Source organism: Caretta caretta, chromosome 5 (assembly GCF_965140235.1).
Source record: "Caretta caretta isolate rCarCar2 chromosome 5, rCarCar1.hap1, whole genome shotgun sequence".
NCBI lineage: Eukaryota > Metazoa > Chordata > Testudines > Cheloniidae > Caretta > Caretta caretta.
Window position 1 is genome coordinate 52,016,740 of NC_134210.1, and position 24,578 is coordinate 52,041,317.

The window sequence follows — 24,578 nt, forward strand, 5'->3', positions numbered from 1 at the left end:
TTCCTCTGCAATAGGAACCAATTTCCATTTTTCTAATCTGTATTTTAGACAAATGGGCTTTTAAAGCAAATTGAGTCTTGCCAACATAAAAGTGTAAAATGTTGAAGTTCAGTTGAACTGTACAGTTGGTTTAGCATTAAACTGGAAATGAAAGTGTCATTCATTACATACAAAAGGTGAGCTGTCTGGAAACAAGGATTTTCCAAATGCCTTTGTTCTCACTAATCTAATTTTTCAGAGTTTCATTCAGGATTGTTTAATTGTTTTCAGTTATCAATGAGAAAACGCATGTTAACAAGATGTGGCTGCAGGTGTCTAAGGGTATGTCTACGCTGTAGTAAAACACCTACGGTGGGCATGTGTCAACTTGCTCAGGCTGTGGGGCTATAAAATTGCTGTGTAAATGTTTGGGCTCAGGCTGGAGCCCAGGCTCTGAGACCCTGCAAGCAGGGAGGGTCCCAGAGCCTGGACTCCAGCCTGAGCCAAATGTGTACACTGCAATTTTTTAGCCCTGAACACAGCTAATATACTAACAGCTAATATATTTTGAAATATTCTTGCAATAATGCTCTTACAATCTGTATCTTAAGATCTTTACTATTTGGAACTTTTCACAAAAAAGTAATAACCATTGAAAAGGTCTTACATTGTATATTGAATATAGCGACATAAAGAGCTTTTAATTGTACAAAAATTGCTTTATTTTGTTTGGATGTCTCGGATCTTAACTAGCAATTTCTTTCTAGCCAAACTCCATTTGCTCTGCACTGATGAATCTCTCAGCAGCACTTAAGAGGAGCTCACAATCACATTACATGTTTACACAATATAATTTAGAAAATATAACAATCCTACTGGGTTTATATATTATAAATATTTTTAATAAATTCTACAGAATTGGAAGTTTAATATTAATATGCTACTCCTAGCAACAACAACTAAATGGAGCTGGTAAGGTTCCTATTGCAATCTGGAATATTACATCCTGCTCTTCAGTGCATTTCCTTTGTGTGTTCTCCTATCATTCAGCCGTGGTTATCTTTCTCTGCCTCTGGCTTCGAGTAAATGCCACTGTAGATAGTCCACAGGATATCTGGATGCTTCCATTCTGGTATCACTATTGTTTCCCCAGTCATACTACATTTTTCTGTCTATCTAGTATATTCTACAACAGTAATGGGTGTAGTGTATATATAAAAATATAGCTGGGTGTGTGTGTGTGTGTGTTTTTTTTCTATTAATAAAATATAAAAATGTAGCTCATCCCATACTGTGGGCACCCAGATAAAAATATCTAGAAACTCTTAGATTTTAATGGGGACTACTTGCAGAACTAAACATGTGCGTAAGTATTTGCAGGATCAGGGCCTGAACAAATATCTGTAACATTTCTCTTGCACATAACCAATATAAGGAGAGTAACCCGGCCAATATTTACTACTGTTCTCAACTGTACTCAGGGTATTTGGATTCTAAGTAAAGAGATTAGTTAAATATGTGAAAAAGGTATAAGATTATGGTTTCATGAACAATTTACAAGGACTAAACCAGACATTCAAAAATTAAGTCAACACCATTGTACGTAGAGCCTTCTAGAAGTTGATTCAGAGTTGAAAAAAGATTCACTAACCTAAATTTGTATTAAAATCAATAATTTAAACCACAAATATCACTGTAAATAATTTGTGACACTATAAAAATATCTAAATTAAGGGATTAATGCTTTATTTGATTTACTTAACATATCAGCATTTAGTGTTGTGAATAGTTGCCAACACAAACATTTTTGATAGCCTTTGTTGCTAAGCATTCTTGAGATTGTATTGATAATGAGCTGAAAGAATTCCAAAAGTATAATGTTCATGAACAGTTACAGAAAATTAAATCTATACTGCTTCATTGGTGACATTAATAGTTTTTTATGGCTTTTTAAACTTTATCAGGTTTTTGTTTCATCTGTTTGAAGTCTACCTCAATCTAATCCATGTTTGAGAGTTTAAAAAACAGACTTATTTTTATAGCCATTGCTAAGAATGAGGAAAAGATAATGGCCACTTCACTTCTGCTTGGAGCTTGAGCATTTACTCAGGAAATTCTGAAAATCTTTATTTCTATGAACATAGATTAGATGAACAAATTGCTAGATAGATTCTGTGTATATAATGTCTTCTGCAGTTTCCACAGTATGCATCCGATGAAGTGAGCTGTAGCTCACGAAAGCTTATGCTCAAATAAATTTGTTAGTCTCTAAGGTGCCACAAGTACTCCTTTTCTTTTTGCGAATACAGACTAACACGGCTGTTACTCTGAAACCTAGATAGATTTGAGGGCTTCATGGGAACTATGTAAACAGTGGTAAAGAGAATGATAGGTAGAACTAAGAGTTTTGAATTGATTCTTCATAGTTAAAAATCACATACTTAGGATATATGGATGGCCAATCGAGTAAGAAAAGTCCAAATAATTAGAAGGAAAAATAAAAAATAACCTAAATGTCCAAATCTGGGATTAAGTGTAGAAAATTCACTGTGGGGACAAAGATAGCTTCGTCAGAAAAAAGGATTCTTCTTCAAATACTTGTCCATATATACTACATTTAATTTTTGGTGTGTGTTTGTCCAATGCCCTTGCAATGGATTCTTTTGGTCAGTTTTTGGTCAGGACTCCCTTTGATTAGACTAATTTAGAGTCTTGTTAGGAATTTTTATAGCGTTTCCTTTGCTCTCTGTTTACCTGGGTGATACTCTTTAGTCTACTACACTTTAGTAGACATGACTGATCTCCAAAATTCAAGGGCTGCCTTTTGTGTGATGCCACATGAGTGGCAGTGGCTAGCTGCCCCAAGTACATACCTAGTATCTCTGATGGGTATCTGCTGAGGGCAGCTAGCACCTCCTGGCACTCACTCCGCTGATCAGAGCTAGCACCGTTATATCTCGTCATGCCAGGAATCATGCCCCAGCTCAAAGTTAGGCAAACCCATTGTCTACTCCTGGGAAATACTTTTGAGAGAGGGACAAGAACTGCATAAGACAGAGAGAGAAGAGACATATCTCTCGTCCTCCATGCCCTTCCTATTCCAAGACCTGTAGATCCTCTCAACTGACTGAGTCTAAGGGTAGCCCAAGATCTAAGAAGACTTCTTGTAGTGCCCATTAAGGCACTAGCCACTGTGCTTCAGGAACTGATACTCTTTTTCCTCAGAGATTGACTAGTAGTGGCTCTGTGATGTTGCGGCTCTTGGTATTGATGACTACAGTACCAATGACCATGGTATTGACTCTTTCAAGAACATCTTGTCTGCAACCAGTTCCATCGGTACCATCATTGACAGTAGATATCACACACTTTGACATGTGAAATGCCAAGGGTTTACTTAGCTGCTAAGGACCTCTCTGTATCCTCAGACTCAACTCTGCTGGCAGCTTTAAAAGTACCTCCACTGGTACATCATCACCTAGTACATCCTTGGTACCCACTAAATTTCACTCAGTCCAGGCACCAACTGGTACATCCTCTGCATGAGGAGTATTCTTTCTCCTCTGAATCTGAGAATAGCAGGGAAGGTTCCCCAGCAAGATACCTTGGGTCAGGATATTCAGGACCTCTCACACTGGGCAGGGATTCTAGGGTTGATTCTGGTTATCAAAGATATTGGAGCCTATGAATCATAGAAGATTAGGGTTGGAAGAGACCTCAGGACATCATCTAGTCCAACCCCCTGCTCAACTAAATTATCCTAGCCAACCCCAACTAAATCATCCCAGCCAGGGCTTTGTCAAGCTGGGCCTTAAAAACCTCTAAGGATGGAGATTGCACCACCTCCCTAGGTAACCCATTCCAGTGCTTCACCACCCTCCTAGCAAAATAGTTTTTCCTAATATCCAACCTAGACCTCCCTCACTGCAACTTGAGACCATTGCTCCTTGTTCTGTCATCTGCCACAATTGAGAACATCCTACCTCCATCCTCTTTGGAACCCCCCTTCAGGTAGTTGAAGGCTGCTATCAAATCCCCTCTCACTCTTCACTCCTGCAGACTAAATAAGCCCAGTTCGCTTAGCCTCTCCTCATATGTCATGTCTCCCTGCCCCCAAATCATTTTCGTTGCCTTCCACTGGACTCTCTCCAATTTGTCAACATCCTTTCTGTATTGGGGGGCCCAAAACTGGACACAGTACTCCAGATGTGGCCTCACTAGTGCCGAATAGAGGGGAATAATCACTTTCCTCAATCTGCTGGTAACACTTCTTCTAATGCAGCCCAATATCCCGTGAGCCTTCTTGGCAACAAGGGCACACTGTTGACTCATATCCAGCTTCTCGTCCACTGTAATACCCAGGTCCTTTTCTGCAGAACTACTGCTTAGCCAGTCGGTCCCCAGCCTGTAGCAGTGCATAGGATTCTTCCATCCTAAATGCAGGACTCTGCACTTGTCCTTGTTGAACCTCATCAGATTTCTTTTGGCCCAATCCTCCAATTTGTCTAGGTCACTCTGGACCCTATCCCTACAGCTTAGTGTGATCTTCAAATTTGCTGAGGGTGCAATCCATCCCACCATCCGGACCATTAATGAAGATGTTGAACAAAACCAGCCCCAAGACCGACCCCTGGGGCACTGCACTTGATACCGGCTACCAACTAGACATCCAGCTGTTGATCACTACCCTTTGAGCCTGATTATCTAGCCAGCTTTCTATCCACCTTATAGTCCATTCATCCAATCCATACTTTTTACTTGCTGGCGAGAGTGGGAGACCGTATCAAAAGCTTTGCTAAAGTCAAGGTATATCACATCCACCGCTTTCCCCATATCCACAGAGCCAGTTATCTCATCATAGAAGGCAATCAGGTTGGTCAGGCATGACTTGCCCTTGGTGAATGCATGTTGACTGTTCCTGATCACCTTCCTCTCCTCCAAGTGCTTCAAAATGGATTCCTTGAGGACCTGCTCCATGATTTTTCCAGGAACTGAGGTGAGGCTATAGTTCCTGGGGTTCTCCTTCATCCCTTTTTTAAAGATGGGGAGTATAATTGCCTTTTTCCAATCGTCCAGGATCTCCCCCAGTCGCCACGAGTCTTCAAAGATAATGGCCAATGGCTCTGCAATCCCGTCAGCTAACTGCCTCAGCACCCTCAGATACGTTGCATCCAGCCCCATGGACTTGTGTATGTCCAGTTTTTCTAAATAGTTCTTAACCAATTATTGCATCACTGAGGGCTGCTCACCTCCTCCCCATACCATGCTGCCCAGTGCACAGTGGTCTGTGAAGACCAAGGCAAAAAAAAAGCATTGAGTACTTCAGCTTTTTCCACATCATCTGTCACTAGGTTGCCTCCCCCATTCAGTAAGGGCCCCACACTTTCCCTGACTTCCTCTTGTTGCTAGCATACCTGTAGAAACACTTCTTGTTACGATTCACATCCCTTGCTAGCTGCAACTCCAGTTGTGCTTTGGCCTTCCTGCTTACACCCCTGCATGCTTGAGCAATATTTTTATACTCCTCCCTAGTCATCTGTCCAAGTTTCCACTTTTTGTAAGCTTCCTTTTTGGGTTCAAACTCACCAAAGATTTCTTTGTTAAGCCAAACTGGTCGGCTACCATATTTGCTATTCTTTCTGCACATTGGGATGGTTTGTTCCTGCGCCCTCAATAAGGCTTCTTTAAAATACAGCCAGCTCTCCTGGACTCCTTTCTCCCTCATATTAGCCTCCCAGGGGATCCTGCCCAACAGTTCACTGAGGGAGTCAAAGTCTGTTTTTCTGAAGTCCAGGGTCTGGGTTCTGTGCTCTCCTTTCTTCCTTTTTGTCAGGATCCTGAACTCGACCATCTCATGGTCACTACTGCCCAGGTTGCCGCCCACTTTTACTTCTACGAAGGGATACAGATCCTTGGTACCCTCTCCATTAGCCACGAGCCCCCTATGCTTATCTACATCTTAGACAGTATTGGCCTCTAGGGGGCATTCCTCTAGGGGGCCTCTAGGGCTCAGAACTACTTCAGTATTGCACTTCAGTCCCAAATCACTCACCTCAAAGCAACCTCAAGTTCACTAGTGATATTGGATGAACTGAGGAGAGGAACTAGCACACATGAAGGAATCGCTATTGCTTATGCTATACTTGAACATTTTATTAGAGATGTACGTGTTTAATTTGTAATACACTTTTAAATGTATTTGTTTCTGTATTAAATGGGAACTCTGAATGCTACACTAAGCATATCTGCAAGGATTTTTTCCCCTTTGTGTGTGTGTGTGCAGCCAGATATCACCAACACATGATCAGATGAGGGATTGCAAGCAGAACTGTAAAGCATTTCAAGACATTGAGTCATATCTCCCCTAAAAATTCCTGTCAAGTCCTGATAGTCCAAGACAAACCTGAAAAGCTCCTTGATATTCTCCATGCCTCTATGTCAGGTCATTATCTCTCCCAATACATGAAGATCTATTAGACCCTCCCAACCACTGTGGCAAACCCTTGCCTCATTGGCCCCAACATCTTAGAGAAAAGACTGCTGCTTTGTCAAGAATTCGAACAATTTTACACTGATCCCACACCAGGCTCACTGGTAGTGGCAGCAGCCAATGAGAAGACTCACTGGGGCAAGAAAGGTCAGCACCTAAAGAGAAAGAGACCAGGAAGCTGGATTTGTTTTGCAGGAAAAGCCGTTCCACCTGTAGTTTGCATATGTGATGCCTCTTTTCATACCTCAATCCACTCAGCCCAAGAAGGTATCTAAGCTTCCTAGTGGGAGGCTGCCATTACCACTATAGAGTACTGCCATTTGGCCTGTCCACAGCTGTGTTCACAAAGTTCCATGCAGTAGTGGCAGCTAACCTCAGGAAACTGGGAATCCAAGTGTTCCCAGTCAGACATGACTGAGTGATTCGTGGAAAGTCTTGTCAATAGGTAGCAGACTTCATCCAGCAGATACTGCTTCTGTTCATCCAGTTAAGTGTGAAAATAAACAAAGACAAGTCAATACTGATCCTGACACAAAAAAGAGTTCATTATGGCCATTCTTGTATGTTTGGTTACAAGTGAGCGGTTCTGAAACAAATGTGTGGCAGGATGAAGAGATATCTATTTATGTTAGCTAATGGGAGACTGCTCTTCAATCCCCTACAATGTTTGCTAAATTTTTTTTCTCCTAATGATTTTAAGGATGTCAGCAAGATTGCTTCTTTAACTGAGACAAACTACTACATTAATTCCCATTCTCCAAATATTACTGTTTGTAAGACCAAACTATTATAATTGTCCAGAGGTTTCTTCAGATTGAAACACTGCTTGGGTGCACAAATTCCAGAGACCATGAGTTGATTCCTAAATTTGGGAATACCAGTACCTGCCACTGTCAGCTATGCCTTGATTCCTCTTCTGTTCTGAATATTAAGTTCTGTAACAAAGATTAGATTTCCCCACCATAAATGAGCACCCAGACACTTTGATTAATGAAGTCTTCCTCCTTGCCTGGAATGTGACATTTATTTGATTCACTTAGAAGAACAGAATAAACAAAAAACCAGAAAGAACCACTCGGGTCTCTCTACTTCAGGTACTAGCTCTGCTGCCTCTGTTGGACATTAATAAAGGTGCTTACAAGAAAGAGAAACAAACTATCCAAAGCATAGAAGAATCATTCTTCATTAGTTTATCTTCACTAGAGGCTACTGTGGGCTAGCAGGTCTCTTAAGTTCCCAGGGCTTTTCAAGAGATATTAAGCAGGTTATGCTCTTCCAGCAGGGTTTGTTGTCAAAATCACAAGGACCACATGCCAAGTAAATTCACTTGTTTAAACCTCTGCTGGTTTTATAGAACTCCTGAAGCAGATACAGATAATGGGTTTACTTGCCTTCGAGCAAGACAGATTACTGGTGACCTGGAAAGGTTCTTCCCTAGAATCCTGCAAAGTCAGTACATCCCATCACTTTAGGGCACATTTGTTACTTATGTATCCTTATGCTACAGGATGTTTCTTTTGTTTATAATGTCTTTGCTTTTGCATCTGTGTATTGTAACTTTTTAAAAAGAGGTTTAGAATTGTATGAGATGGACTTTGTTGTTTTTTTACAGATGTTGAATTATAATTCAAGCCATATGTCTATGTCCTTGGAACAACAAGAAAAGTTTTTAGGAAGCTGATTTGATTTTCAAAAGTATTGATTTTTTTTATCCTTGTTTTCCAAAGCACAGGGTGTTTTGATTTGAATGTAATAAATTAAACAAACTACCTTGTTTTCTGTTGCAGAATGGGTGCTGCAGACAACATATACAAGAGTCAGAGTACTTTCATGGAGGAACTAACGGATACAGCAGAGATAATAAGAAGAGCAACTTCACGTTCACTAGTAATATTGGATGAACTGGGGAGAGGAACTAGCACACATGATGGAATTGCTATTGCTTATGCTACACTTGAACATTTTATTAGAGATGTAAGTGTTTAATCTGTCATACACTTTTAAATGTATTTGTATCTGTATTACAGGGGAACTCTTAACTACGCTAAGCATGTCTGCAAGATTATTTTTTCCTTTGTGGAGCAATGTGCATGTGTTCAGCTTCACAGAGTGAAGAACTATGGAAGAGAGGACACTAGTACTAAACATCTGTTTAAAAAAATATTCATACATGTGTATCTTTTGCTGTAGGTAGAATCATTGACACTGTTTGTCACTCACTACCCCTCAGTATGTGATCTAGAAAAGATATACCCAGAGCAGGTTGGGAACTACCACATGGGCTTCCTGGTGAATGAAGAAGAAAGTGAACAACAAAAAGGTACAGTATGAAATTTTCTGAGGTTATTAGTATTACAGATATAAAGATATAGGTTGAGGTTTGGGGATTTAAGCACGGATATGAGGAAGATGTATGTCTGAATCCACTACACTGCTTTAAGAATCTCAATCTATATCTTAAATCTCTTGTTTGCTTGAAAACTGAAAAAATGTATTTTTGTTTCATGATTAATTAGCCTTAGGATATATTGTTGTTTGTTTAAACTGTAAATACATCAGAATAGGGACTTTTTGTCTCCTTATTTATATACACAGCACTTAGTACGCTTTGAATACCAGATTTTAAAATATTATGTATTATTGTACATGATATTCTCAAGCTAACTGGTTTAAAAAATGTGCTCAAATAATTGTAATTACTTCAAAAACTTGCACTGGCATATATGCACATAACTCTCATTTCTTTCAGTGGGAGCCATCAACCAACATATAACGGGTAGAATTTGACCTTTAGTTTTATGTTTTATTTAAATGACAGGAAACAAGGACATACGCATTTTGAACACTGATTGATTGTTTGAAGTCATGCTCTAATTGGCTGATGTTTTTTATGATGTCATACTTACGCTGGCATTCCTAATGAAGGGAATTACCTGCCTGATCATCAAACTATTTCATTCACAAAAAATCAATATTTAAATGTTATGGTCTGGTTATCAGGCTGATGCGATAGTCTCATTATGTTAATGAGATGAGAAGAAAATTAATATTAAATTTTTCCTCTTCTTACCTTTCTAGATAGCCGTGTTAGTTGGTCTGAGCATGCACCCTGCCTGTATTTTTATGCTCTGTTTCCTGAGGACATATAAGGGGTGCAGTTCTGTCTCTCCCCTCCTGCCCCCTTCCCACTCCACCCCCACTACCATGGGCTGTGAGCAGGAGCTCCACGGTGTCAGTCACTACCCTTATCTCTTTCTTTTGTTCGTTATCTTCAGGTTTGAATAACTTCAACAGAGTTAGACTTTTTGGTATATTTTGCAAAGTTTTCACTTGACTTAGCCTTTATTTTGTTAAATATTTTGTTTTAGCTCTGTTAAATCTCTCCTGCTTTGTTGCTGGGCCCCCTTCTTTGTCATGTTTTGGGATAGCAGAGGCCAACTCCACAGGCTTGAAGCCATGGCACTGAGTTCAAAACAGCACTCAAAGACTGAGTCAACCTGACTTCACCACTGAGAGCACCTCCCTGTTTTCCAAAGAAAAGAGGAATGATTGAATGGCAATGATTGGGGGTCTGTGGGGTATGTGCTGGAGATCTTCACAAGGACAGAGGAAGGGAATCATCATGGTTGCAATAGCTATGATGATTCTTGTGCTCCCACCTGAGGCTTGGGAAGACAACCCTTATCTGTAACTTCCAACTGTAATTTAGGTCCACCATCCCCACCCTCTACTCTTCCTCAAATCAAGCCCGGGCACCTATCTCACTGGTGACCAGAGAGCCTTTTGGTGTGCTGGGTGTGCAGAGCCCCTGCGTGCACAGGTTCTGGCACTTTCTCCACTCCTCCGTGTCTGTTCAGGAATATTGGAGAGACAGGATATTATGGTTCTGGAGAACTAGTTAGTTTTATATATTTAAACTGTACACTAAGGGTATGTCTATCCTGCTCACGCCTTACGGCAGCATGCAGAGTACATACACTGCACATCCCACTAACACGGGTATATATAACAGTGTAGCCAGTAAGGCGCTACTTAGGTGAGTAGAGTAAAGATACATATGAACCTTTAGGGTACATATTATACACCACTGTATACATGCCCAAGCATTGCCACCTCCTGTCTACACTGCTGTTTTTAGCAGTGCAGAGTCCCACTGCTTCACCCTGTTTGAGGCTCTCCCTGCCACAGGGAGCTACTAGAGCCTTTCTCAGGGCTTGTCTACACTTATCAGAGGATCAACACTGCGGCAATCAATGCATCAGCGGTAAATTTAGTGGGTCTAGAGAAGACCCGCTAAATTGACCACCAATCCCTCTCCCATCGACTCCTGTACTCCACCTGATAGAGAAGATCACCCCGCCGTAAGCAGATCTAAGCTATGTCGATTTGAGTTACGCTAGTCATGAAACTCAAATTGCGTAGCTTAGATCAACTTTTCCCTTTAGTATAGACAAGGCCTTAGCCACAGAAAAAGGACTCTCGCAGTGAGGAGAGGCTCTGGCAGAGTGAAGGCAGAAGAAAGACTCTGGCAGGTCCCTGCCACCGGAGCCTTTCCCAAATGCATTCCCCCACCACAGCCTTTCACTGAGGTGTGTAGAGCAGGGGTGGACAAACTTTTTGGCCTGAGGGCCACATTGGGGTTGCAAAACTGTGTGGAGGGCCAGATAGGGAAGGCTGTGCCTCCCCAAATAGCCTGGCTCCCACTTACTGCCTCCTGACTGTCCCCCTCAAAACCCCCAACTCACCCAATCCCACTGCTCCTTGTCCCCTGACCGCCCCCTCCCAGGATCCCCACCCCTAACTGCCCCCCACCCCCTGTCCCCTGACTGCCTTGACCCCTATCCACACCCCTGCCCCCTGACAGGCCCTGCGGGACTCCCATGCCTATCCAACCCCCCCCCCCCGTTCCCCATCCCCTGACTGCCCACCAGGACTCCCTGCCCCTTACCCAACCCCTCCGTGCCCCCTTACCATGCTGCTCAGAGGAGGAGGAGCTCACAGCCCCGCTGCCCAGCCGGAGCCAGTCATGCCATGCTGCTCGGCGTGCTGCCCAGGCCAGAGTGCTGGCGACGCAGCAAGCTGAGGCTGTGGGGGAGGGAGGACAGCGTGGGAGGGGCCAGGAGCTAGCCTCTCCAGCTGGGAGCTCAAGGGTTGGGCAGGACTGTCCTGCACGCTATAGTTTGCCCGCCTCTGGTGTAGAGATATACCACAGTAGGATGAAGCCCGCTTTTCATTGTGATGCATACTTACACATATCCTACATGTCGCCAGCAGTGGTGTCCAGTATAAACGTAGCCTAAACTAGTGTCAGTAACCTTGCCAGCCTTACAAAGAGAGAAGGCCCAGTTCGGTAGCTTCTCCACACACACAGCTTCTCAATGATCAGGCCCCAAATGAGAATTAAGCTATTGGAAAGGGGCTATGCAAAGTATACTGGAGAGCTAGGAAACATTTTGGCACTTGAGATAATCCATCTTTTTTGGCTTAATGTTCCTCGTAGGGTATGGTTATTAAGGAAGATGCATGAATTATGTAGATAATATGTTGTTGTTCTGTCAACTTAATCTGCAGGAGTTTTGTTGATACAATAGTGATTTTTTTTCTTATTCTCTAGGATCTGAAGATGAAGAGAATCCTGAATTTATCACTTTTCTTTATCAAATAACTAGAGGAGTTGCTGCAAGGAGTTATGGACTAAATGTTGCTAAATTAGCAGATGTTCCTGAAGAAATCTTAAAGAAGGCAGCTCACAAATCAAAGGAGCTTGAGGGATTAGTGAATATGAAAAGGTCAGAATAATTGTGATGCATTCTTCTGTTTGTAATGAAACCTTCAGATGTGAGTAGGGGAGCTTTTCCCAGTAAATGGGGTATCAAAAAGAGCAGTAAGAGTTATACCAGACACACTTAAATACTTAATTAAGATAAAATGAAAACAGCTCCTGAAAAAGTGTATGAAATCATGCTATCCTTTTTTAGTCAAAGCTTTCTAAATTAAATAATTGAAATTAGTTTATATTTAGTCACCCTATCAAAGGTTTAAACTACCTAAAATATGTGGTATGTATGTTTGTTTTTTTTAGATATGAACTAGTGTAGGCAGCAACAATTTTGAATCTTTTACAGCAACTTTTAGGAAGCTAATTTGTTCCTCTAAAACTTATTTTTACTTTTTCTTCAGGAAGAAAATAAATATAAATGTGATGTCTATTTACATAATTCTTTATTTATTAATACATACTAAAAAGATTAGTTGATGTCTTAAAATGCTTAGCCCGGATATTTTTAATTTAGAAAATAATTTCAACTTATTTACTTAAGACTTTAGAGTTGCTAGCTATTTATAAAAATAGAGAAGGACCTGGAGAGCTTTGTTTCTGATTTAATTAAGAATATATGTTTGTATTAGCTTTGATAAACCTCAAAACTTTACATTTTCCGGAAATTTAGGGATTTTAATGTTTTTATTGATATCGAACTTCAGATATGTGCTTATACATAAACTGTGCATTATGTAGGTGTCACAGGGTGACACTGACCCTTTAAGAAAGAAGAAGCCAGTGTACCTGTGATTAATCATCTGCTTCCCAATTAGGCTTAAGAGAAGGCATCTGGGCCATATAAATGGAAAGAGACTGAGACAGTGGAGGAGTTGGTCAGGTGAAGGACAGGTGAGAACTGCCTGGGAGGGAGATATTGGCAGGTGAGAGCTGCCAAAGCCCAGGAGACTGGGAGGTTCCTGAAGGAAACTGTACATCAGTGCTACTCAGACTGAGGCTTGAGAGCCGAAGTGGCTCTTTAATGTATCTCCTGTGGCTCTTTGCTATATCTTTAATATAGATATTAAAACACTGTGTGATTTAATTATTAACCAGCCAATTACTATGTTATTAACCAATTGTAGTTGTAAAATATAATACTTGGTCAGTCATTTTGCTGTGAGAATTTTATAGAGAAGGAGAAAGAAAGAAAGTGTAACAATTAATTCACACTACTGTGGCTCTTTTGGGTAATGTTGATTGCTAATTTGGCTCCTGAACCACTGAGGTCTGAGTATCACTGTTGTACATGGTTCCTGGGGGAAGGCTGAAGGCAGGAGAACAGCAAGAGAGGTTTGTTGGCTGACTTCCTCAAGCCCAAAGAGCCAGGGCTGGAGAGGGCTGAAGGTCATGGGGAGCTGCAAAGGGGCTTACACATTGATGTCTTCATGCTTGAGAAGGGCCCTAGGGGAACAGTGAGGATGATCTTCCAGCAGAGGGTCTGTGGAGGTCCCCGCTGGGAAGAGTGGGGTTATGCTCAAGTTGGAAGGGCTGGGATGGCTATCCGGGGAGAGAGACAGAAAAGGACTGATAAGGAGCCCAGGTGTGTTGGAAGATGCTAGAATTTGATATGTGCTATGTAGATGGACAAGAAAATGTGTGATTTTAAGGACTATCTGCAGGGGGGTGATAAATGGACTATGTTCGGGTCTTTTGTTATCAACTGTTTTACACTATTTTGGTAATACCACTGGCTCTAGAGTAGGGTGTGACTGAGGCAAAAAGTCTGACATGGAGTTACTGTGGCCTCTCGAGCAGGGAAACTGAGAAAGGCATACCGTTTCTGCTGTAGTCTGCCACTACAGGGTGCTCCAGTCGGGCTGATTTATACAATGGGTGAGGGATGATTCTCTAGTGTATTAATTGGCATAATTTCTTATCGACCTTATAACATTTTAACAACTGTATGTAAACAGGTTAGTCAAAAGTACAGATAGGTACTGTAAATACTTATTTCTACATCTGATTTAAAGACTCATAAAATGTTGACATCTGTAAGGATTCTTCTGTTTATGTTGTTGGTTTGTACATAATAGATCTGCACTGTAAAATGACTTCTTCTAACTTTAATGATTTTTTCTGAGTCTCATCTGAAATGTCAAATCAAACCAGCTCTTAGCAATGTAATATAGATCAAGCTCTTTCTGATTATCATAAATAATATAGGTAGAAGGATTTCCAGGGCAATTTTTTAGGCCCTAATTATTTTGGGGTACAAAAAATTCCTTTGAAGCTAAGCAGTGTACAGAGCTTAAAGCCAATTCTTATCCTGTCATGTTTTAAGACCAGAACAATAAAACCTTAATATCTACATAGAGGATATATAAAGAGTTGAAGAAAAATTATGCAGTAATTTACACTTGTCAGTATTATATGGTTCATAATTCAAAAGTAAAACCTCAAGTTGCTCATAAATGTCTTAATTCTATCGTCTGCTGTGTGAGGTTCTAAAGTCATTTAAAAATTACTCTGCAAAGAGAAGACAATTTAAACTAGCTAAGGCAGCGTTATAACCTAATCTTAGTTGAGTAGGTATTAATTCTGGCTTGTCTGAATTTTACAGTTCTTATAATTAAGCTTCCATAGTCATTCTTTTAAGATAGCTTTTTATATGTAGTTTTTTAAAAAGGGAAAAAGCAAAAGAAAATTTATTTGTCGGCAACTGTAGTAAACTCCTCACCAGGAATCATCACTAAGATTTGAACTGTGTGCCTTCTTTACTCCTGCACAGCACAGCATCCTACCACCTGAACTACAGAACTAACTATGCTAGCTGTCAGCAGGAAAAGGCTGTTATCTTATGTCCACCAGCCACTAGACAACAACACAAGAAACTGAAATATATGAGTGGCCTCTTTTACAGACAACCTAGACAGAGAGAAAATCATGGTAGGTTCTTTCTGAGAGGCAATGTGGCTAAGTAGATGGGAGTTGAGTTCCCATATTAGAGATTAGGGTTCTGCTCCAAGCTTGTGAAAACTTTCCTTGCGGTATGAGGTTTTGCTTAATAACAATTGTGAAGGGTACAGAATTAGCGGCAGTAGTCAGTAGAAGTGATTCGTGAACTCAGAGCCTCCTGCTTTCTGATGCAATACCCATCTCCCTAAGCAAAGAAGTACTTAAATGAGCAGCGACATCCAGATAATCCATTTACCTGTTCGGATTTTGTCCTAACTATAAATGTTGAAGTGACACAATAGGGCACTGCGTGTACACTGCCATAATGTTGTGAGATTTTGGTATGTTGCCAAAACCAAGCTCAACTGTGGGAGCCACAGACAGAAAATAGTGATTTTCAACAGTTTACAACTCTGCCTAATCTTTATAGAATTACATAGTGACAGCAAAAGGCACCTCCTTGACTCGAAACTATTTCCCTGCTAAATGTAAAAAGTCCTGCTGAAAACAATAGGGACATCAGAGTTCTTCAGAAAATGTCGCAAGCATTGTTTATTATGAAAAGTTTTAGGTCTTTCCTTCTGGAATGAAGTGTTCTTCTTCAAGTGATTGCTCATGTCTATTCCACAATAGGTATGCGTGCTCGCCATGTGCACCGGTGCCGGTAGTTTTTCCCCTAGCAGTACCCGTAGGGGAGAGCATTCGACCCCCCCCCCCCCACGACCCCTGGAGTAGTGCCTGCCTGGTGCAGTATAAGGGGCGGCTGCTCTCCTCTCACCCTCAGTTCCTTCTTGCCGCCAGTGAAGGTGCGTCAGAACTGCTCAGCTCCAGCTTTGCTGCAGGTCGTCCCCAGAACTCTTCGTTTGTTCAGCAGTACCTGTAGTCAACTAATTCAGTTAGTTTAGTTAGTCATCGAGCCCGGGCCGGAGCATGCCCCGCGTCCCAGGCTTTGTCATTCAGCTCTTGTAGGCACTCTATGCCAAGGAGCGACCCGCAAGCGGATTGTCTGTACTGCTTGGGAGAAACCTATATCGGCGAAAGGTGCAAGATCTGCAAGTCTTTCAAGCCCCAGACCAAAAAAGAAAGGGACATTAGGCTCCGGGCCATCCTGACGGAGTCAGCACTGGCCCCCGACCCCAGCACCGCTCCGAACCGGTACCCAGCACCGTGGCATCGGTATGCGGAGACCCTCCAGTACCATCATGCAGTCGGCACTGCTCCCCGTCCACAGGGCACTCCAAGAAGACCAGAAAGACTCCATTTTCGCAACAGCACCGAGGGAAGTCTGGGACAGAGGTTAGGCCCATGTCAGGTAGTCCTGGATCCCCATCGGGCTCTAGGCCTCCGACTCACATTGAGTGGAGTAGCCTCTCTGGATGTACGGATGCCATCTACACCCAAAGCCCTTCAGGCAGCCAGGGAAGTCATGTCCATGCTGGTGCCCGGAGCTCCACTGATGTCGGCCCCACGCTCCAGAGGCAAGCCGTCACTGGGATCACCACAGTCGCCACTGGTCTGGTACCGGTCTCGGTTGAGGGAACATTCCCGATCACTGCCTAGCAACTGTTCAGGGCACAATCCATGTGGATCGCCCTCAATGCCAGCCAGACTGTCTAGATGGGTGCCGTCCAACCGGGACTCACAGCCACCCGTCTACAGGTCAAGCTAGCCAGCCCTAACAGCCAGCCCCACCGGTGCCTTAGCAAGTGCAATGGCACCAAGTGTCGTGGCCAGCCCAGTGGTACCAGTGGGCACCGTGGCCTCCGGCGCAGCCCCCGGTGAGGGCTGACTCGGTGGCCGGGGCCTCGGAAGCACTGTCGGTGTCCATCTGTCGACTGCCAGAAAAAAGGTCAGGGGGACCCGTATCCTCGGTATCGTGCCCAGGGTCTGACCAGGTGTTGGATCCTCTGGTGCTGGATGACACCCAAAGCACCGCAAGAGCTTCCCCCTGTCTGGAGGAGCTGATTGTGGCCCCACCCCCCTCCATCCTGCAGGAGGCCTACCAGGCTCACCAAGACCTCCTAAAAAAAGTGGCAGCGAGCCTCCACCTCCAGGCTGAGGAGATGGAAGAGCCCTCAGACTCCCTGTTCAATGTGCTGTCCCCTTCAGCGCCGGGCAGGGTGGCCTTGCCGCTCCATGAAAGAGTGGCAAGAATTTCAAATGCCCTGTGGCAAACACCAACCTCATTGGCTCCCATCTCTAAAAAAGCGGAGCGCAAGTACTTTGTACCCACGAAGGGACACGAGTATCTGTATACCCACCCGGCGCCCAGCTCCTTGGTGGTCAAGTCAGTCAACCACAGGGAGCGGCAGGGGCAACCAGCCCCGACCCCCAAGAGCAAAGACTCTCGGAGGCTGGGTACTTTTGGGAAAAAAGTTTATTCGTTGTCAAGCTTTCAGCTACGAGTAGCAAACCATCAGGCTCTCCTGCGTTGCTACGAATTTAACCTCTGGGAATCCCTCCCCAAGTTTGAGGACTCCCTCCAGGAGCGCAATAAGGAGGAGTTTAAGGTGCTTGTGGAGGAAGGGGCGGTGGCCGCAAGGGCATCCCTGCAGGCTACTTCAGATGCAGCAGACACGGCCGCACGGTCCATGGCCTCAGCGGTGTCCATGAGATGGGCGTCATGGTTTCTGCTCTCTGGGCTCTCCAGCAAAGCGCAGTCGTCAATGCAGGATCTCCCTTTCGACGGGAAGGCTCTGTTTGCTGAGGAAACAGACACAAGGCTGCATGGCATGAAAGACTCCCACACGACCCTCCAGACCTTGGGCCTCTATGTCTCTCCTCCAGCAAAACCCAAGTTTCAAGCTGCAGCAGGCCTCTGCCCAGGTTTCCCTCCCAAAGTACGAAGCTGCCCACAAAAAGCAGTGGGACTATAGAAAGCACCTGCAACAGCAATCCTGGCCTGCCCTCCACCCTGGGTCTTCTAAGGTCAGGCAGATGGGCAAAGGGCATTTTTGACGGGATGCTCGGGGGTACCCTGCCAATTCTCAGCAGGGACCTTCCCCCAGTAAAGCTCCTTTTCTCCAATTGGTTGTGTGCTTTCCTCCCAGAATGGTCGCGGCTCACCTTGGACCGATGGGTCCTCAACACCATCTCCCAGGGTTACACCCTTCAGTTTACCTCCTCCCCGCCCAACCACCCTCCGCCCCCATCCCTCCTGGGGGACCCCTCTCACAAGGCTCTGCTCAAGCAGGAGGTGGGGCGGCTCCTGGACCTAGGAGCTATAGAGGCAGTGCCCAAGGAGTTCCTGGGCAAGGGGTTTTACTCCTGGTATTTCCTTATCCCAAAGGCGGGCTCAGGCCCATCATGGACCTGCAAGGCCAGAACCACCACATGGGGAAACTCAAGTTCCATATGGTTTCCCTGGCCTCCATCATCCCCTCCTTGAATCCCGAGGACTGGTACGCTGCCCTCGATCTACAGGACACATACCTCCACATCCACATATTCAAGGGGCACAGACGCTTTCTCCGTTTCATGGTGGAACAGAGTCACTACCAATTCACGGTCTTACCATTTGGTCTGTCCACTGCCCCCAGGGTCTTTACAAAGTGTGTGGCGGTGGTAGCGGCCTACCTCAGATGCCAGGGGGTCCCATATCTGGACGACTGTCTAGTCAAAGGCACCTCCTGGTCACAGGTGAGGGATCATGTGGCGCTCCTCCTGTCCACATGTACTACCCTGGGCCTGTTGATAAACAACACCAAGTCCACATTAGTCCTGGTCCAATGCACAGGGTTTATTGGGGCGCTACTGGATGCAACGTCAGCCAGGGCCTCTCCCACCAGACAGGTTTGAGACCCTGAAAGGGCTCATAGACTCAGTCACAAGGTTCCCAGTGGTTACAGGCAGGGCTTGCCTGCAACTGCTGAGTCACATGTCTGCGTGCACATATGTGCACGCAATCACGCCAGACTCAGAATGAGGCCCCTCCAGCTCTGGCTGGCCTCGCAGTTCTCCCAGAATGGACAAAGTCCTCACCGTGCCAAACTCGGTGATCACCTCCCTGTGGTGGTGGTCTGCCCAAAACAACATGCTCCAAGGGGTCCTGTTCAGGAACAGGGCCCCATTGTTGGAGGTGGAGTCCGACACGTCAGACCTGGGTTGGGGGGCCCATGTGGGGAACTTTCAGACCCAAGGCCTGTGGTCTCTACAAGCCCTACCCTTTCATATAAACATCAAGGAACTCAGGGCAGTGCGACTGGTGTGTATGACCTTCCGCTCGCACCTGGAGAGCAAGGTAGTCAGGGTCCTCACAGACAACATGGCCTTGATGTTGTATATCAACAGGCAAGGCAGGGTCCGATCCTCTGCCACGAAGCCCTCAGTCTGTGGGACTTCTGAATAGCCCACAACATCTACCTAGAAGCCTTCCACCTGCTGGGCGCCTAGAATGTCAGGGCGGATTGCTTGAGCAGGAATTTTTCCTCTGAGCACGAGTGGTCTCTACACCCAGAAGTGGCTCACCAGCTCTTCTGAGGGTGGGGTACTCCGCAGGTGGACCTATTTGCGACCAGGCAGAACCGACAGTGCCCCCAGTTCTGCTCCGGGGGGGCCTAGGGACGGGCGCTGTCTCCAATGCCTTTACCCTGTTCTGGTCAGGCCAGCTCCTCTACGCTTTTCCCCCGTTCCCTCTGATCAGCAAGGTCCTGGAGAAAATAAAGATGGACAAAGCCAGGGTCCTTCTCGTTGCCCCTGCATGGCCTAGGCAGCACTGGTATGGGACCCTCTCGGGGCTGGCTGTAGCTCCGCCATAGCAGTTGCCGCTCCGCCCGGACCTGCTCTCTCAGGATCAGGGCTGCCTTCTCCATCCCAACCTAGCAACGCTTTACCTCACGGCGTGGCTGCTCAGTGGCTAGGTGGCGAGGAAAGGACATGCTCGGAACAGGTTCAGCACATCCTCCTCGAAAGTAGATGGCCCTCCACTCGCCGCTCCTATGTGGCGAAGTGGTCTTGGTTTTCGAGATGGGCAGCAGGCAGGGTGTTTCCCTGACGGCCGCCCCAATCCAGCTTATCCTTGATTACCTCCTCCACCTGAAGCCCCAGGGACTGGCGCCCTCGTCAGTCAGGGTACACTTGGCGGCTATATTGGCCTTTCATCCCCCGGTGCAAAGGCACACTGTTTTCCCATGCTTGACCGGCCAGTTCCTTAAGGGTTTGGACCATCTCTACCCATATTCCAAGCCCCTGGTTCCACAGTGAGACCTAAACCTGGTGCTGACTCGTCTCATGGGGGCCCCGTTTGAACCACTGGCCACGTATTCCTGGTCTCACCTCTCATGGAAGGTGGCCTTCCTGGTAGCTATCACGTCGGCCCGGTGGGTCTCAGAGCTCAAGGCCCTAACCTCCAAACCGCTGTATGTGGTTTTTCATAAGGACAAGGTCCAGCTCTGCCCACACCCCGCCTTCCTCCCGAAGGTGGTCTCCACCTACCACATGGGTCAGGACATTTTTCTGCCAGTCCTCTGCCCCAAGCCTCATGCCACTACTGAGGAAGGCCATCTCTACACACTCGATGTGAGGCGAGCTCTGGCTTCCTATCTCGAGTGGACCAAGCCGTTCAGAAAGTCTTCACAACTGTTCGTCGCCTCGGCTGAGCATGCGAAGGGTCAGCTGATTTCCACTCAGCAGCTTTCTAAGCAGATCACTTCGTGCATCTGTTCCTGTTATGAGCTGGCAGGGGTTCCCCCGCTGCCCACTGTGAGGGCACACTCAACTCGGGCGCAGGGCTCGTCAGCTGCCTTCATGGCCCACGTCCCCATCCAGGACATTTGTAGGGCTGCCAGGTGGTCTTCGGTGCACACATTCACCTCGCACTATGGTGTAGACCTCTTGCATATACTTTGCAGATAACATCCTTTTATTCATGTTTCCTTCAAGAATCTGGGGCTTAAAGTAATGTGTATGTTATCTAGTCCAAAATTATCAAACATCATTTGATTGCATACCATAAGAAGTTTTCCATCTGTATAGTGCCTAATTCTTTCTTCCAGTTTTTACTTTTTGATAAAAACATTTTCTTACAGATATATCTATTCATGCCATTCATTTCAGTTTTATAATCTTACTAATATCAGAGTGTTTTGCAGATGTTTTTACCCAAGGAATTTGACTTTAACTATTTTAATAATAATTAGTTTTGTTGCTTTATATTTCTGACTCTTAGAATTATTAAAAAATTGCTGATTTGCTACAATATCCCCATTTCTTTAATCTGCAGCAATAATTTGTGATACGTTGTTTGTCAGGTACAAAAGCTTTGTTGGACTGATAGTAATTAGTACTGCATGGGAAATGGTTTTCCTATTCCATGAACATTTTTGAGATTTCCTGGGCAGGTGTCCTGACCCACCAGACTGCTGGCTATTCTAGAATGGGTGTATCTCAGTATCTTCTGTTGGATCTGTTTCCCTTGTATAATTAAATATTAATTGGGCCAGAAAAAGAAAGCAACTCACTCTATATCCTAATGGTTAGGGCATACACCTGGGATGTGAGAGACCCAGGTTCCAATTATTGGTCTGAGTTGAGAAACCTTTCCTGTTGAAATATCCCCATTTCTTTGATCTGCAGCATTACTTTGTGATATACTCTTTGTCAAAGACAAAAGCGTTATTGGGCTGATAGGAGATGGTTTTCCTGTCCTATGATGATTTTTGAGATTTCAAAATTTCCCCATTCTACATCAGAACAAAATTGCGACCTTTAGATGAATCAGCATTTTCTGACAAAAAAAATACCCAACCAGGTTCTAACAGTAATATTGAATATTGTGAATGTTTACATTTTAAAATGAAATGTTCAAAAAAAAGGAAAAGCACTCATATTTTTGGGATAGAAAGGTTTCTTAAAATAGTGCAGTGTGGTCAGTTAGATAATATGCATCTATTATTTACTGGTAGATGTATCTTCTTCTGTTAACATGACTCTTGCCAGATAGGATCATGGGCAGTTGACAAGAAGTGGTTCCTTCCCACTGGAATTTGGTATGCTTTCAGCTGCTTCCCATCTGGAAATGTGGAAACGATCTTGAGGATCAAAACTGGATCCTTACATAGCAATATATTGTGCTACCACTAGACCTGCAAGGCCAGCTGACTTGTCAATTTTTTTCTGTACCTCATTGCATGTTATATGGGGACATTAATTGGATATATCTGAGCACTTCACTAGCTTTTCATATTCACGTGAAATATCAGAAATACATTCTCACTCATTTTAAATATCTTGCTGCTACTTAGTTTCTCTGACACGCTATCTTTGGGCCTCAAAAATTAAAAAAAGGAATTGGATATGCACATTTACTTACAAATTATGAGAATATATCTCAAATTTCTTCCAGTCTCTTCCATTGCTGAAATATATACTTGTAGTACTGCTATTAAATGAATGTTGGTATTGTTTTTAATATTCTTATCTATGTAAACCACTTTCCTATTTCTCTTCATTGACTTACATTGTGCTCAGACGTTAGTTCCATTTGTTTGTTGCTTTCTGTACCTTAGCAGCCTCATGAAGAGAATTTGTTGGATTTCATGAGCCTATCATAGTGACCAAAAATATTGAATGTATATTGTAGAAAATTTTACCCACATATTTACAGTGGGCACTGTTAGCACAGTGTTTTGACTTACTGGAAGATTTTACTTTGAGCTCATAAGTCCCGATCCTTTTTTACTGCATGCAAAATATTTTAAAACAGTTTCAGTGTTTTCAGTGGCTAATTGATGTATTTGGAAATTTAAATACATGTCCTTATTTTGATTTTTGTGGTTTTGTTTTTCAGAAAAAGGCTAAAATCTTTTGCCAAAATATGGAATATAAATGATTCCCAGGAACTACAAAAATGGAGTAGTGTGTGTGAAACTGGAGATGAATGATTAGATCATTTTTAATGCTTCAGATCCTTCCTTTTTGAAGACTGTAGTAATTAACAAACAATGAGCAATTCAAAATATACTACTGTACAGAGTAAAGTATTTGAACAATGTGCAATTTCATATACGTTAAGTGGACCGTATATCTATTGGGGGGTTACCTTTTGAAAATAAGGAACATTATAATATATTCCATACTTAATTTTTAAAGGCAGGCTCATTTTATGGAATTTCTCTACCCTACCCCTTAGTTTATTAAAAAAATAAATAAGTGCAAGGCAACTAGTTGCATTTGATAAAGTTTACAGTGTGATTAGAAAATATGAATAATTATGTTTGTAAATTGTTAGAAAATCATTTTATTAAAAATAAAATAATGGCTTTAAAGATTCTTGTACTTTGATTTCTGAAAAAAATTAAATATTTTGTGTGTCTTATACTGGGAAATTTTAATTCAGCTGTTCATTCACTGTTTTTGATTTAGTGATATGCGGCTCTTCACATTCACACATTATATTATTTCATATTTACCTTTGATTCAGTAATATAAAGGACTTTGTCAACTTGATTATTTTTATATTGGCCAATTTTAAAAAATAAAGATTCTGGTAAATCACCCTTTAAACAACGTTTAAAATTAAACATTAAAATTTTTAGGAAAAATATGCATTGGGTGCAGAGATGAGGGGATTTCTGTTCCGCTGCTCGTGCTTATAAAGGTGTTATCAGCAGGCTTGAAGAGCACCAGCACCAAATGTGCTTAAGCTCGCTTTTCCTCTCTGTGCTCACAGTGGTCTGTTGCCTCTTCAGTTTCGACTTCAGCTTTACTGCTGCTACTGGAACTCCCTAGCAGAGTCAGTAAAAAGACTACATCTGAACTTTCTCCCAGGGCAGTATGTGTGTGTGAGTGATACCAGCATGTTAATGTGTAAGGCAGTGAGGGAGCAACCACAACTATGAAAGTAGCAATCCATAAAATCCCACTGACTGTAAGTTTTTTTTGGTTGAAGTGATGTTAGATGTTTCTCGGACAAGCATAAGTTTGCAGATGGAAATGTGATTTTTGTTGGTGTCACTCTTAAAAAGAAAAAGGAAAAAAAAGTATCGCTGCTATGAAAATGAAGTGCCTAATCCAGGTAAAGTTCATCCGTTTAAGATTTAGTAAAATTAATGTTTATCATAATGTATAGAACTATTTTATTTCTATAAATCTCCACTCGTTTTGTTAAACATCTTATTATTTTGGACATTTGTTACAGGGGAGAGAACAAAATGCATTTTGTCATTTTATTGAGGAAACCGCTGACGAGAACCTGCCTGATTATATTCACAAGAATAAAAAATAATCCAGTTTTTTCCCCTAAGTAATGCATTTTAAATGTATCTTAAAATGACTGAAATTGTATCATCTTGCCAATGAACGTTATGGCTTTTACAGCGTAAAGAACTAATACAATCCCAAGCTGCACAAATATTTTTTTTTACGTTTAGAAGCAACTGTCAACCTTATTCGTGA

General features: G+C 43.3%; 1 protein-coding gene across 4 annotated transcripts in view; it reads left to right on the forward strand.

Moving 5' to 3' along the window:
- The window catches only part of MSH3 (mutS homolog 3), a 184,546-nt gene extending 161,093 nt beyond the window's left edge, over nucleotides 1-23,453 (forward strand). For 3 of the 4 annotated variants that reach the window (XM_048850086.2, XM_048850090.2, XM_048850091.2), the window contains 5 exons: nucleotides 8,257-8,443; nucleotides 8,660-8,789; nucleotides 12,084-12,258; nucleotides 15,019-15,176; nucleotides 22,972-23,453. In XM_048850086.2, the coding sequence (XP_048706043.2) occupies nucleotides 8,257-8,443; nucleotides 8,660-8,789; nucleotides 12,084-12,258; nucleotides 15,019-15,176; nucleotides 22,972-22,982 (661 nt within the window). In that variant the 3' untranslated portion in view covers nucleotides 22,983-23,453. The remainder of the gene's footprint in view (nucleotides 1-8,256; nucleotides 8,444-8,659; nucleotides 8,790-12,083; nucleotides 12,259-15,018; nucleotides 15,177-22,971) is intronic. The other variant, XM_048850088.2, reaches the window with a different exon arrangement.
- The last annotated feature ends 1,125 nt before the right edge of the window (nucleotides 23,454-24,578 follow it).